The sequence below is a fragment of the Hemibagrus wyckioides genome, linkage group LG25, assembly GCF_019097595.1.
Source record: "Hemibagrus wyckioides isolate EC202008001 linkage group LG25, SWU_Hwy_1.0, whole genome shotgun sequence".
NCBI classification, from domain to species: domain Eukaryota; kingdom Metazoa; phylum Chordata; class Actinopteri; order Siluriformes; family Bagridae; genus Hemibagrus; species Hemibagrus wyckioides.
Genome location: NC_080734.1, coordinates 14491972 through 14509797, shown reverse-complemented (window position 1 = coordinate 14509797; position 17826 = coordinate 14491972). Strand labels below are relative to the sequence as shown.

Genomic DNA, 17826 nt, shown 5'->3' with positions numbered 1-17826 from the left:
AGCTTAGACAGTACAGCGGTCACTTTATTAGGAACACCTGCTTACCCATGTAGTTGTCCAATAAGCATCAACTATGGCACAAATGGGTTACGACACACTGTGTTCTATGCCAGCTGGCTAAGAACAATAGTCTACATGAGGCTACAGTGAGCACACATCCAACAAAATTGAACACTTCTTGAGGTGTTTTCAGACCTATAGTGTCACAGGACCAGACGCAAATGCAGAATAAAATTAAACAGGGAATTTATTAAATAAATAACAAACACAGGGAAACATTAAGGATCAAACTAAACAACAGAAAATACAGAAATCAAAGGACATCATGATCATGGGACCACAAAACTGAAAGATTTCAATTACGTTTCAATGTGTTGATGCATATCATATATTAAAAAAAATGTCCTCTCATTGGGTTACACTTATAGCCGGGGTTCTGATCATCCATCAGGATGGAGCATCAGGAGCTCTGTAAGTTTCTTGTGGCTTTCTTTTCAGCGGTAGTTGTTATAATCTATCAGTCTGAGTCAGAACTGAGATTTCATCGGGACAACATTGTCTCAATTCACCATTATACGCCATTTTAAAATGACTGGTCTGTTGCATCTGTGCTTTCTCACCACAAGCAATCTGCTCCAGAAGGGCCAATTGTGAATATGCCCTTAGTCTGATAAATCTTGACTGCTACTGAGACACACAGATACTAGGTTCAGAAACTGGCATCAATAGTATGAATCTAAGCACCGGTTCAAGCTGGTGGTGATAATGATGTGGGGACACATGGTCCTCATTAATACCAGTTAAGCATTGTTTAAACAGTGCAGCCTACCTGAGTATTACTGATGACCAGGTACATCCCTATATGGCCACAGCCGTGAAGTCTAGCACTTCACAAAGCACAAATCACAACCAATCATGACAAGCTCCATTTATGTTAATGTTATGTCAATTTATGTTAAGATCACCTGACATATTCTTGTTTATTCAACAAGAGCATAATGTGCAGCTGAGAAATCTGCATGTAATGATTATGTGATGCAGTCATGTCAAAATGGAGCAAGATCCTAAAGCAATGTTTCCAAACTTCTTGTGGAATCCAAGGCATGAAGAATTAAGCCTGTCGAAAGCAGTCATGGAGTAAACAAAAATTTCACTCATCTTAAAAAATCTCTCATTGGACTTGATGTGATGTTCCATTGAAATGGAAAACAAACCTATTTAAAGATTTCAGTCAGGAACACAGTGGTATTTTGTGTGGATGTGAGTCGAGGCAGAACTGTCATAAACAATAAAGACGCACAAAAGGATTTGCATTAGTAAACCTCTGACTGGGCTGAAACACTGAGGAACTAGGGTATCTTCTTCCCTCAGGAATCAACATAAGGACCAATGCACTGGATATGTGGGGGGAAAAATCCTGCCAGTGTTTCAGGATTGACCTTTGTAAAAATAATCTTAATAAAAACACAGATTACTCATAAAAGCAAAGTAAAAGCGGCTTTTTGAACGCTGTGCTTTAGCGGAGGTTTAACTGCATTAGTGAAGCGCGAGCCTGTCTGCTTATGTTCTGTTACACACAGTAGTGCTGAATACATTAGCATTGGCACAGTGGGAGCAAAGCCAGAACGAGTTTTAACCTGTCACTGAAATCCCACACAGCTGATAGAGAGCCATGCCAAATCTCATTACACAAACACTGAGCAGATTTCAGGCTTTAGCAAAAAAAAAACAATAAGCAACCTCACAAATAAGTTACCTTATTCTACAAAGACCTTATATAAAAAAGTACGAATAATTAATGAATACGTACAAACAACCATAAATGTAATGCGACATTATGAATTGCAAAAAATATATATCTTTATATACTTTTTTAGAAAGTGAAAATCTGAGAATTGCACAAAAAATCTCATGTTAGAATCTCATGCTATATAAACAAATAAGTGAAAAAGGACAAGACAGCATTGTCTTCTTGCCTTCTATTCCTAAGCTCTATTTTGGAAGTGAGGTGGGGGCAGGATCCATAAATAGGAAAGAGGATACATGAACATATCATTAGAGCCATGCACTTTCCTGTTTTTGCATTAGCAGAGGATGTAGCTCTATCTGACTCCCTCTCTGTCTCCCTCTCTGTCTTTCTCTTTCTGTCTCCCTCCTTGTCTCTCCCTTGCGCTCTCCCTCTATGTCTCCCTCTCACTCTCCCTCCTTGTCTCTCCCTTGCACTCTCCCTCCTTGTCTCTCCCTTGCACTCTCCCTCTATGTCTCTCTCTCAGTCTCCTTGTCTCTCCCTCCCTCTGTACCTGTAGTCTCCCTCTTTGTCTCCCTTTCTGTCTCTCTCTATGTCTCACTGTCATTCTCCCTGTCTCCCTGTCTCTCTCTCTCTCTCTACCTGTAGTCTCCCTCTTTGTCTCCCTTTCTGTCTCCTTCTCTTTCTCCCTCTATGTCTCTCTCTTTCTGTCGCTCTCTCTCTCTCTCTCTCTCTCTACATTTCTGTAACACCCACCCCAGTCCCTCTCTCTCTCTCTCTCTCTCTCATTCTCTCTCTCTCTCTCTGCTCCTGTCTTGTTTGCTAGAAGTATATGCATTAATTTACATTATATGTATGTTTCTACTATTAACTATAAATTGGTCATTGTTTTTTCTTTAAAAATCCAGAGTAAACAATATGCACTGTGCATTACAAACACACTAGTGTTCTGAGTTCTGAGTATATTCCTAATGGATGTTGTTTAATTTACATTTTACTGTGGCAAGACAAGTAGTATTTTAGCTTTAAAACAACACAAACCTGCCTAATTTCCCCTCTTTTTTATTTAAATATGTGCCTACACTGTATATTATTACATATTCTGTGCTGTTACTCTAACTGACAACTGACTGACAATGTAGCTCTCCAACTGACTGATCAACAAATAATAAGCTTTGCTTTTCAAGTCTACCTCTTTGAAATCTAGCCTCGTCTCCGGGATCAAAGTCTGCACTGACCGGATCAGACACAGAAACCTGGCGCTGCAGGAAGTGCTGCGTTCCCTCGAGAGATGAGCCTCCTAAGCCAAGAGCAAATGAGAAGAAAAACAACTAGAGGGGCCAGTTAAGTCCAGTAAAATGTCCAACTCCATTCCTTTCATTTGCTTAGACCTTTATTAATAATGCAGGTAGAAGAACACAGGGAAGTGTTCGAGAGTCTGGTAGTACGCATGGTGTGACCAGTAGGAGTGCGGCCAGTGTGATAAGCAGGATAGAGAGAGAGAGAGGGAAATACACTCTTGACTCTTATGGCTCCTATACATCCTTTACCCCTTGACATGGAAATTGATCAAAGTCTGAAGGATACACAACTGCTTCCTTTTCTTTATTGTACAGCTTGATGAAATCATAAATGCTTTCTCTCTCCTCCAAAAAAAAACAAAAAACTAAAATAAACCACAGGATAAGAAGCACTAATACAAAATGAATTATTTTAAAAAATTAAGAGACTACAGGTACAATTAAAAGTTTGAACATAAATTAAAATTCTTATTGTACAGACTAAAATATCACTTAATATGCAATGCAGTGCTGTTTCAATTGCTGTTTATTCCATAGGCACTACGCTCTGGGCAGCTCATCATCAATAAATAGTCACTTTAGAGTGATGTCACATTTGGTAAACACACGTGTCCTCGATTCCTCCAGATCTTATTTGCTTTCCTTTCCTCCTCAGAGAAACTAAGTAATGTGGAAGTGAAGCAAGGACAGGACTCGAGAAAGCGTGATTAAAGAAATTAGAAGCACGCTGTGTCTCTGGTATTGCTGATAAGAAAACAACATAGCAGCAGTCAGAGGCCTGCTCTCAACTTAATACTCCTCAGCAGCTATCTTTACACCCACACACACACACATACACACCATTCTTCCTTGTATCATGACTTAATATTTCTTCACCTTCTACAGTGGAAAACATCACACATCACAGAGCACATAAAAACACTGTATGACTGATAACAGAAAAATACAAATGCACTAAAATACACAAAACAAAAAACAGTGTGATTACACACCAAAGTGATGGATTAATTATCACAGTATTTGGTATGGCAATCATTATTTAACAATAAATTAAAAGCATTAGTTAATAACTCAGTGCTATAAAGTGACAAACATTATTGGCAAATCAAGACAAAATTAGATTAAACTGAACTGATAAAAAAAGAAATAGTATGTGTAATTATGGATGGATGGATGGATGGATGGATGGATGGATGGATAAATGAATAATTTTTTTTGCTTATTTTGGTAATTTATTTTTGATTATGAAATGTCAGTGGATCTGTAGCATCCTATGGGCACATGCATTATATTGTGCAAAGTTTTGGGATACCCCTCCAAATCATTGAATTCAGGTGTTGTTTTTTAGGGGTTGGGCTCGGCCCCTTAGTTCCAGTGAAAGGAACTCTTAATGCTTCAGCTTCATACCAAGTCATTTTGGACAATTTTATGCTCCCAACTTTGTGGGAACAGTTTGGGGATGACCCCTTCCTGTTCCAACATGACTGCACACCAGTACACAAAGCAAGGTCCATAAAGACATGGATGAGGGAGTTTGCTGTGGAGGAACCTGACTGACCTGCATAGAGTCCTGACCTCAATCTGATAGAACCCTTTGGGATGAATTAGAGTGGAGACTGTGAGCCAGACCGTCTTGTGAGCCAGGCCCAACAGTCACGCTGATTTATCTTTTCATCTGATTAAATTTGTAATGATTTTAAAAGCAAGTATAATAGCTAACCAATGACATAGCCTACCACCTATAGAAACAAGTGGTATAATTTCAAGTAAGTGAGGTGGTGGGCCGTCAGTGGTAGGCTGTCAGGGCCAGCAAGGCCTTCTCTGCTGGCCTAAACAGCAGTGATCTGAATCACTTACTTGCATTTTAATGTATTTAATATATTTTTCCATGAATGTGTATTAAAGTATTCCCAATAGTCTATTCTCTACATTTCATAACTTTTCTCTTGGTTGCGCTGCTTCCAGTAGTGTATATTTATGATAAGAATATTTATCCCGTCATGCCAGAGTGAAAGAAATCTGCCTTAAGGCCTTCAGAATCAATAGTGCAGGCTCCCGTAGCTTAAAATAAGTGGCTATGAAATTGTTACATTAACCAATCAGATTTCGAGTTGGCATCACTGGGGCCATCTAGCAGGCATACGATTACGTCAGCAATTTCCCGTCCTTTTATTGGATAATTGATGTAGTCAGAGGCAGCGAACCGCACAAACTAAATAAAATATATATATATTTTAACTCACAATGGCTGACCGAGGAGATGAAATCGATTTGGTCTCAGACATCCTTACAAATGCATTTTCAAGGCGGACTGTAATAAAATGGACTATTCCTTGTGAGGTGTGAAATACTGTAGTCTAATTTCTTTTTTACTTTGTTATTTAACGGTTAATTAGTATCTATTGCCTTGGTGTCATAATGATGGTATAGAGGTGGATTAATTCAGGAAGGACACCAGTGAAGGCCTAGGTGTGAAATGCACGGCCCGCCACTGGGTTTATTTAATATAGATTACAGACAGCAATAACTAAGAATGGGGTGGTTTAAAAGGTGTAATGTGACAATGTAATTCATATTTTTAAAATGTTTCATAAACAGTTTTAAGGGGCACGAAAAACAAACACAGCAAAAGGCTTAATCAAGGTAGAATGAGAAAGAGCTTCTAATACAGAATTATCTGTCATATAGAACCCTTTATAACTTCTGCAACTACTGCAAATTCTGCAAGTCAATCTATTGAACAATACTTCCTTTTAAAACCACTGTAACATGTTGTATCTGTCAAGTTCTTGCATTTCTAGAGTTTCTAAAATGTAATGTGGTATTTACAATAGGGTCTGTACAAGAAACAATTCATTACTACCTGTAAATAGACACGTTCTCGATAAGATCGCTGGTCTCAGTGTCTGTAATGATGATCCCTTTAGGGGAAACGTTGAGGGTCACCTTCCGAAATTTTTTTGTACTGGCACGAGCCTGTAAAATTCAGAAAAACACATCTGAATGTCCAAAAGTCCATAATATGTTGTGTGTTATGTTGTGTGTGTTTTGATTAGCAGAACAAATCTGCTGGTAAAAAGCTTAACTGAGCTTTAACTGAGCTTTAAAACACACACACACTGGAACAGTTTACTGAGATACACAAGTGTTATCACACTACTGTAGAGCAAAGGGATTATAATATAGAAACAGGGCCAACATTGAAAGGAGTGTGTGATGAGAGAGAGAGAGAGAGAGAATCATCTTCAAGGACAAAAGAAAATGAGGAAATCAGGCAAACTATATCTGGAGGGCCTTTTCAGTGCCCATGAGACGGCAGTCAATGTGCCGGAATGAAAAACTCACTAGCAGCTAGACTGAAGTCACAATCTCTGTGTAATCTCTGGGAGTCATTTTTCTCTGCAACATGAATTCTGCTGTAGCACAAAGAGAAAGTAAATCTACTTCTGTCATGCTTCAACAAAACAGAACTTTAAGAACAAATGCAGTGCAGAAGTTTGGCTCCATTAGAAGAGCAACAACTGATGAATTATTCTGTTTCTATCCAGGGACACTTTTAAGTGTAAACAAAAAAATTCACAGACCCTCTTAGTACAGATTGGGTCCTATTTCTTTGAATATATACATTAACCTTTCTCTATTTATTAGAGCAGTAAAGCTTTCTATTCCTGAATGTGCCACCAGTAGAGCAAATTAGGTCCAAGTTGACAGGGATTTGAGTTTAACCCCTTCAATTCAAGAGGTCAGACAAACAGACAACAAACTAACAAAATGGTGGATTTCGATAATTATAATGAAAATCATGAACACTCACAAGACCCCAGGGGTGTAACTGGGCCCTACTTTGAGTGCTACTAATAACCCACAAATTTTCAGCAGAGGTCTATGTGAGATTTCTGGAGGTCAGAGATTTTCAGGCAATTGATGAAATCTGATCAATAAAAGTCTGAGGAAATAAACTAATTTAAGCAAATATTGATTGATGCCTACACTGTATATTAGCTTAAAGAAATTAGTATTAATTGAAGCTCTCATTTACTTCATGTAATATTTTATATGTGGTTCTGATGAAAATACCTTACTACTTAGAAGAGAAAAACAAATAGCATTTTAGAAATACCTTGATAACAATATACTAGGCAGTTAACTGGTCGTTTATACCAAACTATGCACAGTTCATAAGTAAAAATGTTTAATAAGTCTTGATAATTGTTGTGCTACTGTTTTTTGTTTTTACTGTCATTGGTTCAAAACTGTTTGCATCATTTTCTCCATAACATCATTTCCAACAAACATATTTAAAAATGGTTAACCTCTGGATACAATCTTCACTCACTGATGGAAACTTACCGTTGAGACAATCCTGTGGATGGCAGCGGCGGCCATTTCCTCTCCTTTAGGCTGACCAACCAACGTCATGCCCAGGTACTTCACATTGAACACCATTCCCTCCAGCAGAGTCTCCTTAGTGTCCGTCCAGTTCTCTGGAAGCTCTACAAAAACAAAGAGCAGACTCTTTTCAAGCACGAACAAATAACAACAAACTACGAACAAACTAATTTGTTGAATGCCCAAAACACCAAGGGTTTTTAGGTCTAATGACTGATGTCCCAATCAGTTAAACTAAAGTAATTACGGTCCATGTAAGTGAGACTTTAACTGTGAGTGTAACAGGGAGAAGTGCGGGTTTCATTTTATTCGGAAAGCTTTAAATAGGCTTCAGTGATAAAGAAATCTATATATTGTGTACATGCACAGAAGCAAGCTGATGGCGGTAATGTGTCTGTCTGTAAATTGTGTTGCTCTGACAGAGTCATGTTGTGACTATCTGCCTCTGCCAGCCTGCACCAGCTGTTTATGGTATGGAGGACAGGCTTCCCATCACTTCTCTGTTAGAAGTAAATAATCCATTGGCACATCATTCCAAATAGCCTGTAGTAAATTTGCCAAAACAATGATAAACAAAAGTTATATCACACATGTAAGCCATTTCTATTTTTAGCTACTGTTGCCTGTACCTTGCCTGTATTATAACCCAAAATGCTCACTCATGGTAAATCTGGGCCAGAGAAATACTGTGTCCCAGAAAAAGCATGAAGAACATTACTGTTCCCCAAAGCTAGAGAGGCACTATCTCACCTAGACCAGTCTCCTGAGATGAGCTACTGACAAATCCACAACAAATCAATGTTGATGCTCCAGGCTGTTACCCAAATTACTCAGAGAAGCAACTTGCACTTAAACACTTGCTCTGTTTGTAAATAGCGAGTGAGGGTAAATTACAGTAACAGATAATACAGTAATGAGATTTGAACTGGTCTATAAACAGGGCGTTGCTATAGACTGCATTACGATTTGGGGAAAACTGATGTTTGGGGGTGTTTGGGTTGTTGTATGTGTGTGAGAGAGGGAGAGAAAAAGAGAGAGAGAGAAAGACAGAGAGAGGGAGACCGAGAGGGAGACAGAGAGAGCTACATCCTCTGTTATTGCAAAAACAGGAAAGCGCATGGCTCTAATGATATGTTCAGGTATGTGCATTGTTGCTGTGAGTGTGTGTGTGTGTGTGTGTGAGAGAGAGAGAGAGACAGACAGACAGACAGAGAGAAACAGAGAGAGAGAGCGAACGAGAGAGAGAGAGAGAGAGAGAGAGAGAGAGAGAGAGAGAGAGAGAGTGACAGACAGAGAGAGAATGAGAGAGAGAGAGACAGACAGACAGACAGAGAGAAACAGACAGAGAGAGCGAGCGAGAGAGAGAGAGATAGAGAGACAGACAGAGAGAGAGAGTGACAGACAGAGATAGAGTGAGAGAGAGATCTAATTTTCTGAAACACTATTACACAAGGGAGCAGACATACTGTAAGAACACTCGTGTCTGTATTAAATGCATGTGGTGGTGCAGGCTGATTTGCTATAACTGGAACAGTAAGCAGTACAGCATGAAGAGCAGCAGCTGCTACACTGTAAACACTGAAGAAACTGATCACCTCAAACCATTTAATTTTTTTTTATTATACACAAGTTTACTGTATTGTGTGTTACACTTAATTAAATCCACTAAGTATAAAGAAGTAACTGAGTGAATTTGAAGCAAATATTTTGTGTAAAAAGATATGCTGAAAAATCTAGAGGAATGGTGCAGAGTCTATACCAGAAACACCCTGAATGGGACACAATACATTGCAAGGACCCTGTATGCACACATACACACACACACATACACACACACACACACACACATGCCTAAGGGCAATTCATTTTAGCCAATCCACCTACTGGTATGATTTACATAGTTATTATTTATCAAGCATTAAAGGTGCCATCTTTCAGATATCATGGTCACTTATCCACACAGAAATGTTATGAAATTGGTCTTTTACACATTTTAATGAAATATCTCTCGCCTACAGTACTAACCCGAATTGAAGTTAAGTGAAAGAACACACCGAGGTCTAGGTTTCAACTAACATTTGAGCAATTTTGTTTGTCTAAAACATGATCACTTGAGTTGTGCTCACACAGTCAATGCCACTGTTTTCACAGTGCTTGATGGACTCATTTGCACACAAACTCAACAGTGATGCTCTTCACAGATAACTAATGATGGATCTTTTATGCTGACAGATTTGATTAAGGAATACACTTTAGATTTGCAAATGGGCATGAGACAGTTGCCCTTAGCAACCAATATCTCACATCTGAAATGGCCAGGGGCTGAATTTCAATTGCCAATATTCAGAAATTTTAGTAGAAGAACCACAATAGCATTCAGATTTCACAGCCAATAAATAAATATATTAAAATAATGATAATAATAATAAGTTTTTAATTCACACTTAGAAAAACCTAATAAGGGACCCAACTATCCCATGGTATTTAAAATCTGAAAATAATGAATCTAGGGCATTACTGAATATAGGACATGAAGAGGCTTTAGTAAGCTGGAGATGAAGGGGAGTCTCTATCCTGTAATATGATAATCATTTAAACATCATTAGAATGATCTTATCTTCAGATAGGGTTGAATGTTGGTGACATATTGAGACTATTGCAATGGGAAAGAGACTGAGTCTGACAAGCTGAACATTTTCTGCTGAATACAGTATACTCAGTCAAATTAGTTTGCTTGGGACAGCAGAATGCACAGACCACAGAAGGGTGTAGGACCATGCTTTGTTGCTTAGCAACGAATGCAACTATGTGTGAAAGTTGAAAGTTCCTTAATGTGAGAGTTGATTAGATTGTATAAGGCCTCCACATGGATAACAAGCATTTAAATGAAGATGTGTATCAGTGATAGATGATAGATGTATGACACAAATATAACTCTTTATACAAATATCCTGGATTGACGTACATGCTTTCAAACGTCTCTTACTGTAAGGAAGGGTTGTTTCCAATTTGTAATTAGTGTAAACTCATGGGTTACTCACGGCATTGCATGATCATACTGTATGCTCGAATCCCAGCATCATGCTGCCACTTGTTTAACTTGAACTTCAGTCTCAATTGCAAGTCACTTTGGTTAAAAGCATTAGCCCAAATGATTTAATGTATAAATGGAATTGTATTCTAAAATGGCATAAATGGTGAAAATGCTAAAATACTGTTTGTCAGCTCAGACTCCTGATCAACAACCCTCTTCCTGAAGATCCACCGTTACAGAAGCTATTGGCTACAATATTCAGGAGGTGTACTGAATTAATGTTGAAACCAAATCCTGTAGGAACGTACATCTCAAGGGACCAGCACTGTCGATCGCTGCATTGTCGAACACAACGGATTCCTGCATTCCTGAAAAAGGGATTTCCTTTACTCTCACCCAAATGTTCTTAGCTTTATTCACTCTGAGATTCATCCATCCAATTTCCCAGAACTCATATCTATTCAGCTATCAGCAGAGTCATCTCAGAGCCAATTTTATGACATACAGATATTACACTTTAGGAGAAGACGGCTATTATATTTTAAAGTAATCCCTGATTCATTTCAAATTCCAATTAATTTCTTACACTTTCAATTAACTTATATCTGCAGGAGCCCTGTGATTATGGTAAATGATTGGACAAGTGCAATTACTGAAGAGAAATAAAAGATGTGTCCTGTCACTGGGAAAAAATAAGAGTCTAGCCCATGAGAGGAATTTCTTCAAAAGCCTTCTGCTTGAATTAGTATCCAGTAAATATAACGTACATGAAGCAACTCCATGACATGCAGAATATGGAAATAAATGGGTGCAAATATTGCTTATAAATGGTCCGGCAGTACTGGTTGAATGTCATACACATTTATTCTGTTCCCAACCCACCTGGTGAATTTAAGGATGTTGTAATGCCAGTGAACTTTTCCAGTGCCATAGTGTACTATATGGTAAGCCAGACTGCAAGAAATTTTAATACCACATTAATGCATATGCTTTAACACCATAAAAACTTACCTTTAATCTGATCTTGCAGATAGAAAGACAGGTCAAGTGGGTATTTCACATTTCTCTGTATACACAATATAAATAAACGTATGTGGACACCAGACGATTACGGCCATATGTGGTTCTTCCTACACAAGACACAAAGTCTCCCAGAGCCCAGAAAATTATTTAAATCCCATAAATTTTTCCCTCCGGCATGCAGTATTTAATGGTAAAAGTAAATTATGAGCATCACTTTGAGCTTCCTGTGTATGATATGTGAAGAACTTACAACTCCTTATAAAAGTAATTCAATGAATATAAGAAAACAAAACAAAAAAGGAAAAGGTAGAGAATGTAGACATTCACACTCCCAAAAAGGACAGCCACTGCATAGACTAAAGGAGGGTAGGAATCAAAAGGCTGCTTTCCCAGTAGGGTGCATCTTCAAAGTGAGAGGAGGCTGAGCCCATCACACCTGAGCAAAGGAGATGAGTAGGGAAAATAAAGAAGGAGAAAAAAGCAGGGTTGTATTATATTTCCCTGACAGCTGTCCTAGGCAGTAAAGAAACAAAGGGCTTGAAAGTTCCTTCCATTAAACAAAGCAGCTGCTGCAGTAATGCACAATGAAATCTGAATATTTTATTTAGAAGTGCATAATTTACTTGACTCTTTCACTCCTTTAACTCCTCAATGCTGTTAGATCTGACTGTGGGAGATGAGACTTGCATAAAATATTAAACAACTGCTATCAGTTGACAGAGGAGAATATTTGCACACATAAGATAACGGATCCTCCATCGACAACCCCCATTATAAATCTTGAAGAAAAATTGATATTAAAAAAATGGCTCTAGTAGAGTCGGTCGCTGTCCATGGTGCTGAAATCACACACTTCGGTTCAGCAGTCAGCCTTGATGAGTTCCTAAAGAAAAATCTACAGGTATCTAATGCAAAGTCAATTGCCATCAAGGTCCATTACAAGATTTCCATGTAGGACTAATCTCATCTACATTCATACTGTCTCCTCTCTCTCTCTTTATCCTGTTACCTTAGCCTCTTATCTTAATGTTTTGAGAAAATACAAGATTTGAGGTTTCACTTGTGGTTCACAGCAAGTCATCGAGTTCAAGCCTTATTCAACGTTTGCACTCAGCTCTCTTTCTGAATATTTTAAGCTGGATATTTCTGGAGTCCAAGAAAAAAAGTGTACACCCTGACTACACGAATCCGAAGCCAAGTCAATTCATATTTAGCTCCATTACCTAGAACCATGGGATATTTTCCTGATTTTATTTCAGTAGGATCCTTTTCTTTTCAGTCTTGTATCCTTCTCTTTCCCTTCCCCATTACTTTATATCATTTTTTGGCTTCTCTTTTTCATTTCCTTTATTACTTTTTTTTCTTCTTCTTTTCAAATTTTTTTTTTTTTGCCTCTCTCATACATTCTCTTTTCCTGTTTCTTAATTTCTCTTTTTTCCCTCTATCCAGGCCTCACTGCTCAATCCCTTTCCTCTTTCTTTCTTTCTTTCTTTCTTTCTTTCTTTCTTTCTAGCAATGTGTATAGACTTGGGGAAATACAAATCTAGTTAAATATGAACTTCTGACTTTAAAGTCAGAATACTTAGGCACCTCTCCCTATTAAGTTGTCTTTGGCTTGATTCTAATCTCAGCAGCTTGAGTCTAATTTTTATGAAGCTTTGCCTAGGTTTAATGTCTGTTTGCTTGGCAGATATGTGCATCCCACTGTGATTATCTCTAAAATCCTATTGTCTTCTTTTATTCGCTGCCAGTGGGGGATAAATTGCAGGGGGCCCTGATGGATCCAGACACTAGAACAAAACCTTATTAGCACAGATGCAAAGAAAAAAAAAATGAAAAGGGGAGGGAAAGAGTGAAAAAAAGAATAACGGAGATTGGTAACTACTATTAAACTGTATCTGTTTCAAAGAAATATTGTGACAAAAGCCAAAAAATAAAGAGAATCTGACAAAAGAGATGGTAGAATTGTAATTTTCACTCTCATGTTCATATATTTTATTTGAGTACAGGCCTGAAATCCAGAGTGCATCTATTAGTCGTATATTTTGGATTAAAAGATAAGCAATAAAAAGACAGTTAGCACTATATCCATTGGAGAGAATTGAAAGATCAAGCATGAATGTTTGCTTTAATTATTTGTGCATTAAGAGACACTGCAGTGATTGTGAGCTGCCATTGTACATTACCTCAACAGTTGTTTTTAAATGCTACTACTTATCCTCATGCATCTGTCAACGAGGACATGAGGTCCAAACAGGTTCACATTCCATCAGAGCATTAAAAGAAAAACAATACCCTTTAACAACAATGCCTTTAACAATTTCATATAACAATAATCACATAATTCCCCTGGAGTGGGTGTGTTAGAACAGGAAAGCCCTAAAATTTGCAGGACTGAATAGGTTACAGAGGTTTAAATGCATGAAGACTTTGTAAATTTGTTCATGCACAGATTCATGTCTTAACAGAGCCTTGAATGATTTATCCACATTTAGCTTGCAAGGACTACATTAAGGAGTGCCAAGGGACAGGTTGAGCTTATAAATACAAAAGTACAAGAGTAGACATGCTGGCATGAGGGGGCTTGAGTGCCTGAATCCAAAAAATGAAAGCAGAGTGAATCTCCTGAATGCCATTCTGTATCATTCTGTGTAGAACCAACAAAAATGCTAGTGAGTCACACTTTCATGATTAGTGTGATTACCATCAAAACTCACCCAGTGCCACTGCGCATCTCTTTCACCCTATTCACATCCCCCCACTATTTCACCTCTTATTAAAATGTTGTGGAAGGTTTCCTTGTTGAAAACAGGAAACCTGAAGTCTATCCCAGGTGACTTAGGACACTGTGGACCAATGCACACACTCTCACACACTCATTCACATACAGACAATTTAGAGATGCCAATCACAATACATATCTTTGGACTGAGGAGGAAACCAGAGTACTTGGAGGAAACCCCCCAGAAGCAAGAGAACGTGCAAACTCCACACACTGACTGGAGGCAGGAATTGAACTCCCAACTAGGATCAAGGCAAATATGATAACTACTAAGCCACCATGTCCTCAGAAAAAATTATTTAATTTAATTCTTTTGCACTCAACTGTAACTCTCCTAACACTAATTTAATACTTATTATACAGTCAAACATAGTATTTTGTGTTAACAGATACTTAAAGCCTTGGTATGTGACTTCACAACTCAAAACATCACACATTTTTATTAAAGTTGAGAATTTAATAGCTACATAAATTAAATTATAGTCGGGTTTTTCTAATGTGTATGCCAAATAAACTACCCTTTGAAGGTCACTCCCAATTCACTGATCCAATCAGAAGGGACAGAAGCTCTTCTCTATGAGCTCGTGCCCCTGCTTAATACACACGCCAGCTCTGTGACCTCGACAGATGAGCACTGCCAGGAGCACCGGCAGGATATGCTTAGCTTTCAAAATCTCTCTTGGCTCCGGAAACATGGCACTGGACTTTAGAGCTTTGAAGTTTGCAAGGGCAGAGCAGGAATCAGTAAGCACTAGCTGCAATTATTAAGCTGTGAGGGGAAATCTGAAGCTATGTTTAGTTCTGACTCATGGCTGGAGCATGTATATTCATGATATCTATGCGGATATTTAAACTGATAAATTGAGGTTTTCAGGTTATTCCCTCAGCCTCCGCTCAGCTTCTGTAATCCGCCTGCAAATGACAAGCGGCTCTGCTCTGTGACTTGGAGGGGCTAGGTTTCATCTTCTGCTGTCAAAACTGACAATTCTAAGTTTGATCATTCAGCTGTCAAAAGTGACAGTTTGGAGATGTTGTGCATATGCAACACTCTGCCTTTTATTTCTTTCTTATAAATCAGACAAACTAAAACCGCTCCACGTGTAGAAGAGGTTTGTGTGCAAAGGCACAATGGCAAAAAAGCCTAAATAAACCACCACCATACTGCTGGTAATAGACACCAGAAAATAACGGTAATATTTTTATTTTCGGTGCCTCAATTAAATGTTTAAAGACTGCCAGAGTTATGTAGGGCCACAAACATGCCCTTATGAGTTAAAGTCTCTGATAAATAGCCCTAAGCTAACCAGCAGTTAAGAGACTCCCTGTACAGCCATGTATCCAGTACCCACTGCAATTAAAGCTGACTGTTTGACACTTATTTGTTAGCACAGCTTTTCAAAGATAATTGAGTGAAAGACCCTAGCAAATAACAATTTAATCCAGTCTGAGTGGCATTCATTTTATGCACAAGTGTCTCTTAGAAAACAATCCTCAAGTCACCAAGGACATATGCATGAGAGAATGACTCGCAGATGACACATCAATATGACTGTTCTGGACTGCAGGCAATATGTTCATCACACACAGACAAAAGTCTTTACATGCTAATGTGTGTGGAAATGAAACACGCATTTATCAACATGTGAACTGGTGTTCAGTGATTCACATAATATATTTAAATAATAAATAATATAATAATAATAGTAATAATAAATAAATTTATTAAATAATTAGTTAAAGGTTGGCCAATAATTAAACATTTGTACTAATTAAAATAATCATTTGTGAAAGTATTCAGGATTTCTGGTGGATTTTTTTCAGGCTGGTAACTAACTGCTATTTGTGTGTATGAGTGGACTTATGCGTTTTGACATGCTAGGATATTGAGTAGGAGTGGACTTTGGTATGCGTCTCTTGATGTGGAAGGCTGCTGAGTGAGGGGTCGCAAGCTTGTGTAACCATCTCTGCAGCCAGTATGTATAAACGGCTCGCCTCTCTTGGTGGTTCGAGATGAAAAGAGGTATACTCTGTGTGCATGTGTGTGAGCTCCAGCCATAATATTGTAATAAAGCTCTAATTATTTAGCATACATCTAGTCCCCTGAATACTAATTTATAATTATTCTCACAGTGCACACTTCTGCTTCTTCTTTCCGAGTCAACAGCATATTCATACACAAAGACCTGATGAGCCCAATCAGTCATCAGGCCATAGATGGACCAAGGTCAGCGATGTAGAGTATGATAAATAATACTCTCCTTTCATTTGGAATAGATATGTAGTAGAATGTTAACTAAATGCTAAAAAATTGTGCATTGTGCATGCTAAAGATTCCCAGTATAACAAATAGGCAAAGAGGGAATAAAAAAGCCAGGGTTTGTGTTAGACTGTTTAAAAATATCTCAGGATTAAATTCCCAGTAAACAACAGGCATGAAAGAAAAGTTTTAATGATGATGCATATCAAATTGGGGAGGGCAGGACAAAATAATAGGTAAAGTGCGTAAAAATTAACCCGTCATTAAACCTTAGTTTGCATGATTTGCACTAGTAAAGATTTACAAAGGATGGTCATTACGTCCAGTTCCAAACATCATTACATGTTCAGTCATACATTTAGTTTCATGATCACAGAGTACTTACTTTCGTGCTTGGCGGTTCCCCATGTGTGCCTCGGAACTCCAGGACTTTTTATTATAGCTCTCCCGGCTGATTTTAACGCGTCCATGCTCAGGTGGATAGTTTAATAAACTGCGATGACCGGAGCAGCGGAGGAATAAGGGCGCTTGTCTGATCAGTGGAGTGGGACGATGCCATGCACACAGCGGCTCTTAACTCTCTCACATCCCTGCGCGGATGCTGCTTGGATACGGATGGAAAGGTGCGCGTTCACACAAACACCGCCCACTTCCGGGGTGACGTAAAAGGACGTCGTCGACGAGATGCGGATGGATCCTATTCTTTAGTTATGTTTAGGGAAATAAAGTACACGATAAAGATACTGGCCAAATAATTTGTTTTCTCTGCTCGATAAAATATATAACAGTTAATACGGATCAGATCTGGAATAAAAAGAAAAGAAGCTGAAAATGCCAGTTTGGTTTGAGCAGATATCAAAAAACAAACAAAGAATCTCCCAAAACCAGGGAGAATTGGTTGGGGTTCAAATTGTTAGACTAGCTTTGCTTTACTTCTTAAAAATAGGTTAACACGCTATTGTAGCTTGAGCTATTGCAGTGGTAGCTCAAGTAGTTAAGGGTCTGGGTCACTGACTGGAAGATTGGGGTTCAAACCCCATCGCTGCCACTGTTGGACCCTTGAGCAAGGCCCCTAACCCACCCTGCTCCAGGGATGCTGTATCACAGCTGACCCTGTGCTCTGACCCCAGCATCTAAGGATGGGATATGCAAAAAAAAAGGATTTCACTGTGCAGTAATGTATATGTGACAAATAAAGATTTAAGTTAGCATTAATAGGAATCGTTTCTACCAGAACTTATGAGCTAGTAGTTTAAAAGCCTTTGGCAGCTGGATTTTCAGTAGGCTAGTTTT

General features: G+C 38.4%; 1 protein-coding gene across 1 annotated transcript in view; it reads right to left on the bottom strand.

Moving 5' to 3' along the window:
- The window catches only part of si:dkey-71h2.2 (low density lipoprotein receptor adapter protein 1), a 33365-nt gene extending 16247 nt beyond the window's left edge, over positions 1 to 17118 (bottom strand). Inside the window, exons 1-3 of the mRNA XM_058378658.1 lie at positions 16919 to 17118; positions 7399 to 7541; positions 5912 to 6024 (exon numbers count right to left, since the gene is read on the bottom strand). Coding sequence (XP_058234641.1) covers positions 5912 to 6024; positions 7399 to 7541; positions 16919 to 17003 — 341 coding nt within the window. The 5' untranslated portion in view covers positions 17004 to 17118. The remainder of the gene's footprint in view (positions 1 to 5911; positions 6025 to 7398; positions 7542 to 16918) is intronic.
- Between the last annotated feature and the right edge of the window lie 708 nt (positions 17119 to 17826).